Below are 14,316 nucleotides of genomic sequence, written 5' to 3' on the forward strand. Positions count from 1 at the left end.
CTCGGTATATAATTCTCTTTACTGATTAAGAAAAGTATAAAAATATTGATAATAATAAGAATAAACTTTATAATAATAAGAATAATAATAATATTATTATTATTATTATTTAAAACAAATCACATTATTAGTTTATTAAGTTTTATAAGTCAAGGGGTATTATGTAATTTTGGGAAGTTGTTTTGAAGAAGGGTTTGATTTTGGGGTAGATTTCGTTAGCATGTCAATCACCATGGATCATTATTGCCAAATTCTGATTTCGCTGTCTTCTTCCTTGATTCATCAGATGCGCATACTGCCAGGTTTCTTTTCCCATTTTGGCATCCGCAAATCTCGAATCTATTAAAGTAAAAACGTCTCATTCTCTCTTATATCCATCCCTTGAACTTATAGATTGATTCCTTCTTCTTTCTTGGTTGTAAATCATATGAACTAGTTGAGGTTCTCTCTTGGGTTCCATAGCTTGGGTTTGTGAAGGTTTTGTTGCTGTGAAACTCGACCAATCCATTTCCAAGGTATAATTATGTCTCACTCCGTCCCTAATAACTTTTTGGTCCAATCCCTAGTGTTGTAGTGGCCGGAGGTACCTCTGGCAGCCATCAACAGCCGAGAAAACAGAATAGCATGAGATTTCAGTTTTTGGAAGTCTATTTTTTCGGATTTAGTGGGTTCTAAGCCTTTTTAATTGTCTTTAATGACATGTTTTACCCCCTTTAACACTTAAAGTCTGGATTGGTCGGCTAGAATCATGAATGTAGCCTCAAATACTTACAAAATCTCAAAAACACTCATATTTCAGGAAATTTTTGCTAATAAATGAGTTTGATTCTTTTCAATCGTGTGAATTTATTTTTACAACTAGATTAGGTTGCTAGGATTGATTCTTGGCTTCCTTAACTTTGCTTGGTCTTTTCTTTATAGAAATTAAATTATCCCCTACCTTTTATTCCCACAATTATTCTTATCCATTAAAATTATGATAAATCACAATTCAATTTTGTTTTATTTGATACATTTCCAATATAATCTTAATGAGTTAGTTAAAAAAATATGGAATGTTAACATTTGTCATAATTTTATTGGGTGAAAATATTGTAGGCATAAAAAATAGAAATCTAGGATCAAGAAAACAACATTTTTTATCTTGTTTTTCCCTAAAAACCCTAGAACCGAAGAGCTCTACTTTTTGACTAATTTGGTCCATACAATTTGATTTGAACTAAGTTTTTGCTGTTAAAACATAACCATGTCATGTATTACAAGTTTGGTCGGGTATGGCTGCTTAAAACGAGAAGAAAGCCTTGGTTTAGGGTTTTGTTTTATATTTGGTGTGTGTATGTGTTTGGTGTGAACTTGGTGTGTAACCTAAGAATGTGTTTGGAAACATACCCTAATACTTATATAAAAGTATAACTAAAATACAAGTTTTGTATTATCGTGAAATAATCTAAATAAAGTTATTGGTCTAGATGTAGGTGTTTGGTAAGGGAAAAGCTCATCTAGCTCCTGTTGGTAGGGTCATTAAGATTCAACTTTAATTCAAATGAGTTTTCTCACTATACTTTGTACTACCATGTAGATTCTCTATATGTTAGGATGTTGGCATGCTGTAGTGATTTGTTAGACAGGTAAATTTGTTAATAACTGCATGTGACTATTTGTTTGGTTATTGTCTGTTGTTGTATATGTCGACATATTATGGATAGGTTAAGGGTTGTCTATCTGTGTGCTGAAGGTCAAAATACCCGAGCGATCCAATTGATAATATAGATCTGAAGGGAGGGTCCAACTAAATGTTGTAGTCTTAGTGAGCAGTCGAGCTGAATGATGTAGGCTCAGGTGGCAATTCCACCCCTGTGATGTAGGCCTTGCATGAATGCATTGCATATGTATTGTTGTATGAAGTATTATGTGAAACTCACTAAGATGTGGTTTATATTTGTGGATTTAAATGTCTCAAGTACTTCTAATGATCATGAAAAGACGAATGTGTGTCTATACACATTATGAGTGGTCTTCATAATTTTAAGAGAAGTTATGTTGTGATACTCTGATTTTTATGATATATTATGAAAGTGATTTCGATGATGTTTGGTTTTATGAAAATGACTTTTATATCCTTTTAAAATGGAAAAAAAATATCATGGTTTTTGGAATGTTACATATTATGACCAAATTCATTTCACAATTTTAAACTTTTATAGAATTAAACTTTACACTTGAGTTTAATAAATATTTTTAAAAATCACTAATGTATGGGATGTCTCATATCATTAATCAATAACACCCCATAGTATATTTAGAATCCATACATCAAATTGTAAGGTTCTTTTGGTGTAGCATATTATGATCAGAATACACCGCTTGTATTAATATCCATACGAGGAGTACAAACTTTTGCTAGTCACCAGCCAATAAAGAAAGCCTTTCTTCTTGTTTCTCCATTGCCTTGATCGACGAACCAAACAGGGGAGAGGAAGGCCCCAAAATAGGAGAGAGGACATGAGAGTGTAGTTACGACCTTTCGTGTTACAACTTTCATGATTGTAAGGTTCTTTTGGTGTAGCATATTGTGATCAGAATACACCACTTGTATTAATACCCATACGAGGAGTACATCCGTTCTTGGTAGCCTTCCTTTATATTTTTTCTCTACTTTCAAAGCCCCTATCTCTATTATTGAAAAGTCGGAAAAAATTAGGCGTCAATTTCTTTGGGGAGGCAGCGACAACAAACATAAGATTTGTTGGGTGTCTTGGAGTTGCGCTCTTGGGCCAAAGGAAAAGGGTGGACTTGGTATTGGTTCTCTTCGATCCTTGAATCTATCGCTTCTTACCAAATGGCTTTGGAGATTCAAGAATCAACCGAATGCACTATGGAGACAGGTGGTCTGTGGTATTCATAACTTGAGCAGGAAACCGATTCATAACCTTGTTAAGAAGTCCCTCACTGGCGTATGGTCTGAGATCTCGCAGGTGGTGACCATCCTGGAGAGTGAAAGGATTAATTTTAATTCTGTTTTTGGAGTTAAGATTATGGCTGGATCTAATACGTTATTTTGGCTTGATGATTGGGAGGGGGTGGCTTGTTTGACTCTCGATTTCCTAGCCTTTCGATCCTTGACAAGAAAAAGTCATGTTTCGTTTCGGAGCGTATTCTCCCAAATGAGTTCAAATGGGCCTGGAAGAGGAATGCTTCAAGTGATCAGGAACTGGCGGATATGAATTCCCTTAGCGGGCTTATATCTAATGTGGTCACATCTCATGGTTTGGACGGGTAGATTTCTTTGCTTTCCGAAGATGGGGTGTTTCATGTGCCTGAGCTTCGATGTCTTATTGATTCCAAGATAACCTCACCTATGGTGAATCCCACTGTATGGTTTCACATTCCCCCCTTAAAAGTTATTTGCTTCGTTTGGAGGGCTTTCATTGATCGGATTCCGACGGTGATGGCTTTGTCTAAAAGAGGTGTTCGTGTCGGGGCTAATTCCAGTCATCTATGCTCCTCAGGGGTTGATGACACTGATCATTTATTCACGGGTTGCTCTTTTGCCGGAGATATTTGGAAATGGTTGTGCCATTGGTGCGGTATTCCCTTTCGATCGTTCAATAACGTCTCGTCATTAGTGAAGTTTGCGGCAAATTGGGGTCAATGCCCAAAGAAAAAGAGAATTTTTCTGGTGATTGTTTATGGATTCCTATGGTGTATTTGGAAAGCGAGGAACGAAAAGGTGTTTAGATCTACTAGTGCTAATGCTCCTAAGGTGGTGGATAATATTCTTGCTTTGGTGTTTGATTGGGTTAAACATAGGGGGAAGTTTAATAATTGGAATTAGTATGTTTGAGTTTGTAATCCTTTTGACATTTTGTAGCTGTGTTGTTTATGTTTTTGCCCTGCCTTTGCCTCGTTAGGCTGTGGCTTTAATAAAATTCCCCGCCGGTTCAAAAAAAAATAAGTGCCATAATAAAAGTGTCTCCAACGGATAGACATGGAATTTTAAATGATGGTACATAAATTTCAATGATAAATAAATAATTAGCAATACTATTTTCAAAGAAAGTACTTAAATAGAAACACTGTACTTCATTTTTGTTTGCTAGGATTGGTTGTGTTGGATACTTGTATGCCCATCTCTTTCGTTCAACCAACACCACACATACTTTCTTTTATGATAGTACTCGATTAAATACTTTCAAAAATTCAACAAACCATATCTCAAAGAATTGTAAGTTTTAATACGTTTATTAATTAATATTTATAATTCTAATTCTTCCTTTATGATAGTGGTCGATTAAATACTTTCAAAAATTCAACAAACCTTATCTCAAAGAATTGTAACTTTTAATACGTTTATTAATTAATATTTCTAATTCTAACTTTTATGCAGTGTTATGATGATTTAAGAATTCAAAGTTTTTCAAGAATTTGATAATTTTTTTCCCATTTTGTTTTCCAAAAAAAGGATTTAATATCTCTAGATGCCGTTATAGAAGTTTAATCACGGAAAAAAAATCAAAACATATATGATTTTGTGTTGGATGCGTTTCGCATAAATCGAAATCATGATTTACATATAAAGACATACATACATCCAACAAAAAGTAATGTTTTCTGACTTTTCAGTGATTGGGCTTATTAAGTAGCGTTTTAACTCTTAATACATTAAATCTTTTTTTTTTTTTTTTTGAAAAAAGAATTTAGGAAAAAAAGTTTTCGGACTCTCAGAAAATAATGAGGTCTCAAAATATATATATATATATATATATATATATATATATATATATATATATATATATATATATATATATATATGGGAAGACTCATGCAAAAATGCAAACTATATGTGAAAATGAAGGAACCAATCATCATTATTCATGTTTTCTTCATTTTATTACTTAAAATTATTAATAAAGGGTAAGACAGTAATTAACATAAACTCGTGATTGAATACATTCTTCATATAAATAACCGCAAACAAAAACTGACATATTAATTTGAAATTAACTTCTTCAGTCTGTTTATGATCGACAAAATCATGTCCATTAAAATCATTGATTGATTTAGTTACAATATCAAATTGAAGAGATGTCTAGTAAATAATATGAAGATATTTGTTCTACTTATTTAATTGATAAAGCAAAGGAATTTTCCCAAATTTAACTATCGGAAATTCAATATCAACGTTAGATGATATTGATAAAGGCAAGTTTTCATTCTGTATAATTATCAAGGTTCTAAAAAGCTCGCCATGGCACGCCACGACTCCAAGGCTTGCAACTGCCGCCAAGCTTTGCCAAAACGCCGCCTTAACTCATATATGTGTATAAAAATGAATAATAGTTCAAAATACATAAAAATATTAATTATATAGAAAATTGACGCCTTAAGTCACGCCTTACAAACGTCATGACTCGCCAAGGCTCGGAAAAGCTTGAGGCTTAACATTGCCGCCAAGTCACACCTTACGTTATTTAGAACCTTGATAATTACTATATTTTTTATTCTAATATTCAAAATTTATGATTACATAACATTACAATACTATGTTACACATTCATTACATATATTTTAACGATGATACTGAAAGTTAATTTCAACCTTCAAAAGGATGTTCATGATCCGAAGAAAAAAAAAGTTAATCGCATGATTAATTAGTTTTCATTTACTAAATATTTACATATAAATACTTATTTCAATATTAATCTTTCTGAATATTGGACAGGAAGTCATGAATCGGAAGACTCTTTAAATGTTTTAACTATTGAACCTTCAAAATCAACATTCAATAGTGGTGATAAAGGCAAGCTTAATAAATAATAGGATGAATATTTCTGATGTTATTATTCAATAATTAAATTTGACATAGATTACTAAAATCTTTAGAATAATTACTAATAATTTTAAAATAAAGAAACTGACTCTAACGTTCAACTTTCAAAAGGAACTACAAGTTCAGCAGCAAAAGAAAAGGATAAAGACATGTTTACCTACTTTATATTAAATAAATAATTATGAACATATTTAATATATTTCAATATTGAGCTTTTTGAATATTTGATAGGAACATCTTATATAGATCAAGATGATGTGTACATTCCACATGTTGCTGTAGATATCATTCCTAAAAAATGACAAATTGTGTCAAGTTTAAATGAAGGAATTGAAATATACAGAAATTATGCAAAAGCAGCTGGTTTTGAAATTAGATTAGGAACAACAACCAAATACGATGATCAAAGTCTAAGGAAAAAACAAGTAAGATGCAACAGATATGGAAATCCAAAAAAAAAAAAAAAAAAAAAAAAAAAAAAAAAAAAAAAAAAAAAAAAAAAACCATTGATATTCTTACATCCAAAAGACTGAAAAAACAGGAAAGGAAATCATATTCTAAAGTCACAGGATGTATGGCAATGATTGGTTTTGACAGAAATGCTGCAACAAATAAAATCACTGTATATGCATTTGAAGACGCACATAACCATCCACTTACAGAATTTAATGAAGAAAACATCTGCTCTCCAAATCATCGTCTTAGTATTTTTGATCAAGAACTAATTGTTAAAGCTTCAACTATCAACATTGGTGCCACAAAAGCACACAAGTTAAGAGCATCATTAAAGGGAGGATATGATAATTTGCCAACAACAAAGAATGATTTCAAAAATATTTGGAGAGATTATACCAATATTGTTGGACCAAATGATGCTCAATGTGTTGTAGACCAGTTGATAATTCGCAGAGATAATTATCAAAATTTCCATTTTCAATATAAGTTGGATGATGATGTGCTAAATGCTATGTTTTAGGTTGATGAAACAGGAAGAGAAAACTACTCTAAGTTTTCTGATGTTATATCAATGGATGCAACTTATAGAACAAACAGGTAAAATTTATATTTATTAAATTATATTACATAATAAGGGATACATTTTACAAATATTTTCAGGTACAATATGATATTTGTTCATTTCATTGCAATAAACAATCATGAAAAGACAATCAATGTTGGAGCAGGACTAATATAGATGAAACAATTGAATCATACTCTTGGTTATTAGAAGCTTTTTTGTCATCACATAAGAAGAAACCAACAATGATTTTGTCAGACATGGATGCAACATTATCTTGTTCAATAGCAAAGGTGTTTCAAGGATGTACTCACAGATTATGTATGTGGCACATAATGTCAAAAATGCCATCAAAGGTAACAAAAAATTTAATTTATTGAATTAAAAATAGCTTATGAAAATATACTAATAAAACCAAATTTAACATGATAGATTGAAGTTGATTTAGTTTCAAATTCAGATTTCAAGAAACGCATAAATCAACTAGTTTGGAATATGAATATTAAACCATCAGAATTTGAGAACAAATGGGATTTGATGTTGAATGAGTTTCATTTGAAGGAAAATAAATGGTTGGCTGATATGTTCAACAAGAGAGATAAACGGATTCCATCCTATTTCACAGATATACCAATGTGTGGACTTATGAAGACTACATCTCGATCTGAAAGTTCTAATTCCTTTTTCAATGTTTTCTCAAGTCCAACCAACTTAATTGTTAATTTTATGTTCAACTTTAACAATGCACTTTCAAAGCAGCGTCATGAACAAAAAAGATTAAACATTGCATCAAGAGATACTTCTCCACAACTGCTATTTCCAAATGAAAATTTGAAAATAGAAAAGCATGCATCATTGGTATACACACGAGAAGCATTCATAAAAGTGAAAAAACAAATAAAAAAGGCATTCTATCAGTGTTTTCAAAAAAATTCGATTTTTGATTCATGGTCATCAATAATGCACAATTGTCTACAAAGAACTAAAATCAGGCAAGCGACCAGAAATTAAGGTATGCAAATATGCTACTTCATTATTATTTTAATTTAACAATATTTAGAATTTATAAAAATATTTGTGTAATAAAATTTTATTATTATTTCTCAGGTTTCTTTTGATGCAAAAGATGAAACAATTGAATGTGAATGTTTGCATTTCACATTTTTTGGAATCCTTTGTAGTCATGCTTTGAGAATTCTTATAGATTATGACATTGCCATGATACCTGAAAAATACATTCTGGATAGATGGAGAAAGAACATAGTGGATATTGGTTTTCAAAAGATAAACCAAAAATGGAGAGTGTGCAGTACATAAATTTCAAATCTCTTGCAGGATGCAACTTCTTTTTTTGAGAAATGCGTTGAATCGGTTATTCATGACAAAGAAAAACTACAAGAATTGGTGAACTCTCTTCAACAATTAAGTGAAACTTGTGGAAAAGGATGTTTCTTCTAGATCAAGTTCAATTCCAATAAAAGATGTGGTTGAAAATATCATCGAGTTCCAATTTCAAGTGATGTGAAAATCAAAGTACCAAGTGAGATAAAAACAAAAGGGAGTGGAAAGAGGAATCGAATCAAAAGTGCTGCAGAAAAAGCAATAGCAAAATCAGTTAAACCAAAACGCAAATGCAAAGGATGCAGGAAATTAGTCAACCATGATATAAGAAATTGCCTAATAAATCCTTCAAATGTGCTTAAGCCTTTCAAAAAACATCAGTAACTTAGATTTGAATTTTAGATTTGTTTCTTGTTATGCTTCTCTATATTAAAACTCTTACTATTAAAAGCGTTAAACGGTTCATAAGTTTATTATAATATTTATTATGAATAATGTAATACCTTACTGTTTAAATTTCATATATAAAAACATATATGAATTTATTATAACACATAGTAATACAAATCACAAATAAAATATGCTTCAAACGGCATTACAATTGAATATATAAACGAAACATTATTTCAAAACATTCAAATAAAATATATCGCACTTAAATTCATAAAATATTGTAATAATAACAAAACCATTCTACTCTCAATCATCATAAACATAATTCCTTTCATCATTAAAACCAATCCTTTTGAAGTACGTACCAATTCTTTTTCCTTCAACATCTTCTCTGCAACTCTTTTGAGCATATCTTTTGACAAATGGACAATTTCTAGAATCATGTTGAACCAACGTATTGCAAAATTTACACAACCTCATTTGTTTTTTATACATCTTATTTTGATGAAAAATATACATTATATTGCAATATATATTTTTAGTTATAACTTACACATATATATATGCCACTAATCTTCCAAAATATATGTTAAGACTATTTCAAATCATCAACTACATATTCAGAATCATTTTAATTAAAAATATTAACTCTAATGTGATTGAAAAATATAATATTAGACATTACCCATGTATATATATGCAACTAATCTTCCGAAATATATAATACTTTATTACCTAATAAAATCTTTCGTTTATTACTTAAATCTATTCAAAATTAACAATTACAAAAAAAATTAATATTAATAAATAGAGAAGTCAAATCGACTTAACTACAATAAATACATACAACCCTTTCACATAAAAATCTTTTCATCTAATAGTAACTTTATATTTTACACATGTACATACACCCAACTAATCTTCAGAAATATATAATACTATATTACCTAATAAAATCTTTCATTTATTACTTAAATCTATTCATAAATAGAGAAGTCAAATCAACTTAATTACAATAAATATAAACAATTATAATCTACATTAATAATAAACTTAAAGAATAACCACATTATAATAACTAACCTTCTCAATCCGATGATTTTGAGTTTAATCGACCAAACAAACCATGTTTTCTCTTTTTCATCGAACTATAATCAGACTGACGAACATTATTCCTTGCCTTTTTTTTCTTCCAAGAATTACTAGATGAAATGTCAATTGTCTTCTTCATAGAGTTACTGGAATAAATCTCAATTGGACTCTAATCATCTACACATACAGGCATAACAAATTCAACCCGAAAAAAATGATAAAAAAAAGTCAATTTGAAAAACATTAACAACAAAACATCATGTAACGCCTATGTTTCTGGGCTTGTCATTAATGTCGGTATAATAGTCTAGGTTAACCTTTGTAACGCGTTTTGAAATAATAGAAGTGTATTATTTGAGTATTATGTGTTATGTGCTAAATTGTGTGTCTTAATTTAAATAAGAATAAAAATAAACATCAAAATGAAATGTTAGATAAAGCCTATATTTATGGATAATGTTGTAGTAGTTGAAACGAGGTTTCCGAATATATAAAGAATGCCGAAATTCGAGTTATAACGAAGAAGTTATGACCTGTCGAAGTTTCGCGACAGAACCGGCACGACCCAGCGCGACCCAGCGCGATGTAAATAGTGAATTTAAGGTAGATAGATATCTATCCTTAGTGATCTAAATGATAATTGAAGATCTCATCGATAGTAGTGCAACGACGGAAAGACGAACGGAATCGGAGTTCAGATGAAGGAGTTATGAATTTCGAACGGAGTTTTCTTGTCCCAGCCTACTAAAGATAATATATAAGTAATATACTTATAATATATTAAAAATAAAGTCAAAATTAGCCAATGGAGTCTAAATGAGAGTTGTAGAGCATAATCTCACCTTCGCGTCGATATAAAGAATGTCGAAAACGGAGTTCGTATGCGAAAGTTATGAATTTCTGAAGTTCGGGGTGCGAAACCCCAAAACTGTCAGAGACCACGATGTGGCAAATGTCCTGACACCTCCGGGAGGCCCCCAGATGCAACTTGGGCAAGGGCCAAATTTGCCCACGACATGGAAAAAGGTTGCCACGACGTGGCAAGGGCCAAATTTGCCCTATAAATAGATTTGAAGGGCCAGCCGTTTAGGGTTGCTATTTTCTCTCTTCCCTCTCCCGTTTTACATCGATTTGTGTGCCAGAAATACCCCGAAGCCCCGGTAATATCCCCAAGTCCCGAAGCAAGTCCCGAGATCCCGAGAAGTGCGGTTTCCGAGCCGAAGCTCTGCCCGCGAGAAATTCGACTTTTGTAGAGATCTTCCAGATCTGCTGAGGATTACTAATTCTGCAAGCTGTAGTGTTGTTCGATCATCTTCTGATCAAGTGAGTGTGTAGTTACTTTCTTCTAACGCATAATTATGAAGTATTTTATACGAAATACATGTTATGTGTATAATTTTGTTGTTATGTGAGTGAATGTATATTCACTCTCTTCAATCTCATAGATCTGATTTGTTTTCTATGAAATACGTGTTATGTGGGTATGCCTCATCTGTTATGTGAAGTATGTATTGGATGAAAATGTTATACAGGTTTTAAACTATGTATATAAATATATATTTTTATCTACTAATATGTTGGGTAGAACATGGGTAGATAGTTGGTGTGTAATAAACAGATGAGAGGCCTCGATGTTGTTGTTGTTGACCTAGTTATTCAGCGGAGTATGGATAACGACCACAAACTCCTTCTAGACAGTCTCGTGGAACGCTAGCAGGTTCATAACCTGTAGGTGTTGTGAACGATGTGTTCACCGGTGTACTCTATCCCCCTCATGGTTGCCTTTAGGATATCTATTGTTGAGGAAACCCCTTAGCAGTAATGTCCGTCCCGATGAAAATCCTAGATTAGGTCCCTTGAGATAGATGTTGTTTTAGGGACGTAAAGTGAGGATAACGGGAACGGGTAATCGGGATAGTGATTGGTTGGTGAAATTAAATATAATTTATTTATTGTGGGTTGAAAACCCTATATGCTCACCAGGTTCCCAAACCTGACCCACTCAGTTTTATTTGTATTATAGGAAGTGGCGCAAGGGTGTAAGATGGATGAACCATCAAGTTGGTTTGTTTACAAGTCTGCATATGTATATATTTTTTGAATGACTTGTAATGTTATTGTTTATGCTTTATGGTCTGTATCGGAACATGACACCCCGAGTTTTAATTATATAATGAAAATGCATCTCTTGATGAAATGATTTGATAAATATTATTTTATCATGTTTTGTTTTGGGAACAAATTTCGCAACTCTTTCAAATCAAAAGGATTTACTCTGAATTTATTTTAAAAGCATAATTGAAAATCGGTCTTTTCTGGCCGTGATTTTGGGGATATCACAGTTGGTATCAGAGCATTAGTTTAAGCGAACTAGGAATTTGTAGGATTTCTAGACTTAAACTTAGGATGCTAAGTGGAAATTGTGATGTGTGTCTGTTGGATTTTAGACACATGCACCAGTTTATTTTAGGAACGTTGCCTAAAATGCTTTTATGTGCTAAATGTTATATGTTGCCATATATGATATTATTTGTTCGGATCTACAGTTTGTTGCCAACTGGATCTGAAGGTTTATGTGTTTAGGATTCTAAGCGTATGTATACGATATTAGAACTAGCATGTAATCATTTCGGAGTGATAAGGATGATTTGAAATCTATCATGAACGAAGATCTAAATTTCACCTTATTCGGTGTGTAGATCAAAAATGGTGAGAACAAGGAGTGGCGTTGGAAACGCGGATGAAAACAGGAATCAACCGCCAGTGATTGAGCAAATACCTGTTGTAGCAGCAGCACCAGAACAAATCACCATGGCTGGAGTACAAGCCATGATTCAGGCTATGTTAGCCGAACAAAGGGAGGAGATGCGACAAATGTTGCATAATAATAGGGACGAACCTATCATACCTATTGAGGAACCTGAATTGATTCCCGAGCAATCGGAGGAAGGGAACAATAGTTGCATTATGAGTCAAGTTGGGACTCAAGAAGAACAAAGGAACAATCCGGAAAGGAGAAACAATAACGATGGGTGAATGTACAAGAATTTCTTGGGCGCCAAACCGCCAAGTCTTTCTGGGAGCCCAATGCCTGTTGAAATAATGGATTGGATCTCCGAAATGGAGATGGTATTTGAAAGTTGCGACTATAGCAACAAATAGAAGAATGCCTTTGCAGTCAGACAACTGAAGACTGGAGTATTAAGTTGGTGGAAGTTGTTGGCAGATACTATGCCACGAGGAGAAGATCTGAAAATGTCATGGGAAGAGTTCTTGGAACAACTAAGGGTGCAATATTGTTCAGAGATAGATCTGATTGATCTGAACAATGAGTTCCAAAACTTGAAGAAGGGGAGGATGAGCGTAGACGACTATGCTATGGCATTCACTGAGAAAATGAAATTATTTCCGTACCTAGTGCCAACGGAACTCTCCAAGATTGAGAGGTTTGCTAATGGACTGCCTGCCGACTTTGGTCCGACAGTCAAGATGGCAACTACTCTGAAAACGGCTGTTCGTGCAGCTAAGAATGTGGAGGCCCAATAGAAGGAAAAGGGTCTGTAAAGGATAGAAGTTGGTGAAAAGAGGAAGTTCGATGGAACTTCTGGGTCCAATAAGAAAAACAAGTTCTCGAAGTCTGGTTCGAGGGGAAGTGGAGGCGAAGCGAAATGGTGTGATAAATGTAAGAAGAAGCATCATGGAAAATGTGAGGTAGTGACCACATGCTACAAGTGTGGAAAGCCAGGTCACTATGCCAATGAATGTACCCTCACTAAGAAAGTTTGTTATGTTTGTAGTGAGGAGGGACACATGTCGAGGGACTGCCCGAAGAAGAAGGAGGCAGCAAGACGCTATTGGATTAATGTCTAAGTCGATAACTATAATTCGTAAGACTTGACCCGACCCAGCATGGTCCATTTGGGTTGCATACCATCATGCACTTGGATAGACTATAATGAGAGAAATAAGACACTTATGGTTATTAATATATTATAAGTTCTAGTATATTAATAATAAGAATAATAAGATTATTTAATTAGTATTGATCAAGAATTAATCTAGGATTAATTAAGTGATCAAAAGAAGACTAATTAAATATATGGGTTGATTGTGTAAATCATCCATACTTATATAGTGGGATAACGCTCCATGGATAATCAAGTTGGGCTAAAACCCATAGGATGGTCCATGGATGCTCCATGGTGTATTTGAACCCATGGATCCAAGGAAATGGAAAGCCATGACAATTAAGGATTTACCCTAATTGTAACACTATATAAAGATCTTATTCTTGACAAAATCGGCCACTAGTATCACACTAGAAAGTGAAGAAAAGGGCTAGACGATTTCATGAAGTGTAGAACTCTCTCAAGTTATTCTAAGTGTTTTGATGATTGTGATTCCATTTGAGGCTTCCATACTATTGGGGCTACGCACTCAAGCTTCATGAAGACTTTCTATATGAAAGAGGTATGTATTCTATCTTGTTACACTCATTGTTTTGTATGCTAAATTAGGATAATACCTTGGATGTTCTTATTTGCATGTATAATAGAGAAAACATAGATCCAAGTTATTTAGGGTTGCATGTACACTTAGGAGTGTTAGAATGCTCAAAACCCAACAGTGGTATTAGAGCCTA

At 32.9% G+C, this 14,316-nt stretch overlaps 1 protein-coding gene and 1 long non-coding RNA gene across 3 annotated transcripts; both read left to right on the top strand.

Moving 5' to 3' along the window:
- The first annotated feature begins 327 nt into the window (after nucleotides 1-327).
- On the top strand, nucleotides 328-1,938 carry LOC145013134 (uncharacterized). Of its 2 annotated transcripts, none has more exons than XR_013664849.1 (2): nucleotides 328-515; nucleotides 1,470-1,938. It is a non-coding gene; the product is annotated as an uncharacterized LOC145013134 (long non-coding RNA). The 2 variants fall into 2 exon arrangements; XR_013664850.1 differs by having other exon boundaries at nucleotides 1,580-1,938.
- A 5,170-nt stretch (nucleotides 1,939-7,108) lies between these two features.
- Nucleotides 7,109-8,165, top strand: LOC145010552 (protein FAR1-RELATED SEQUENCE 5-like). The gene is made up of 3 exons (XM_078969077.1): nucleotides 7,109-7,204; nucleotides 7,281-7,706; nucleotides 7,956-8,165. The coding sequence occupies exons 1-3, from the start codon at nucleotides 7,109-7,111 to the stop codon at nucleotides 8,163-8,165; spliced, it is 732 nt and encodes a 243-aa protein (XP_078825203.1).
- The last annotated feature ends 6,151 nt before the right edge of the window (nucleotides 8,166-14,316 follow it).

This window comes from Lactuca saligna, chromosome 8 (genome assembly GCF_052625555.1).
Source record: "Lactuca saligna cultivar CGN05327 chromosome 8, ASM5262555v1, whole genome shotgun sequence".
Taxonomy (NCBI): domain Eukaryota; kingdom Viridiplantae; phylum Streptophyta; class Magnoliopsida; order Asterales; family Asteraceae; genus Lactuca; species Lactuca saligna.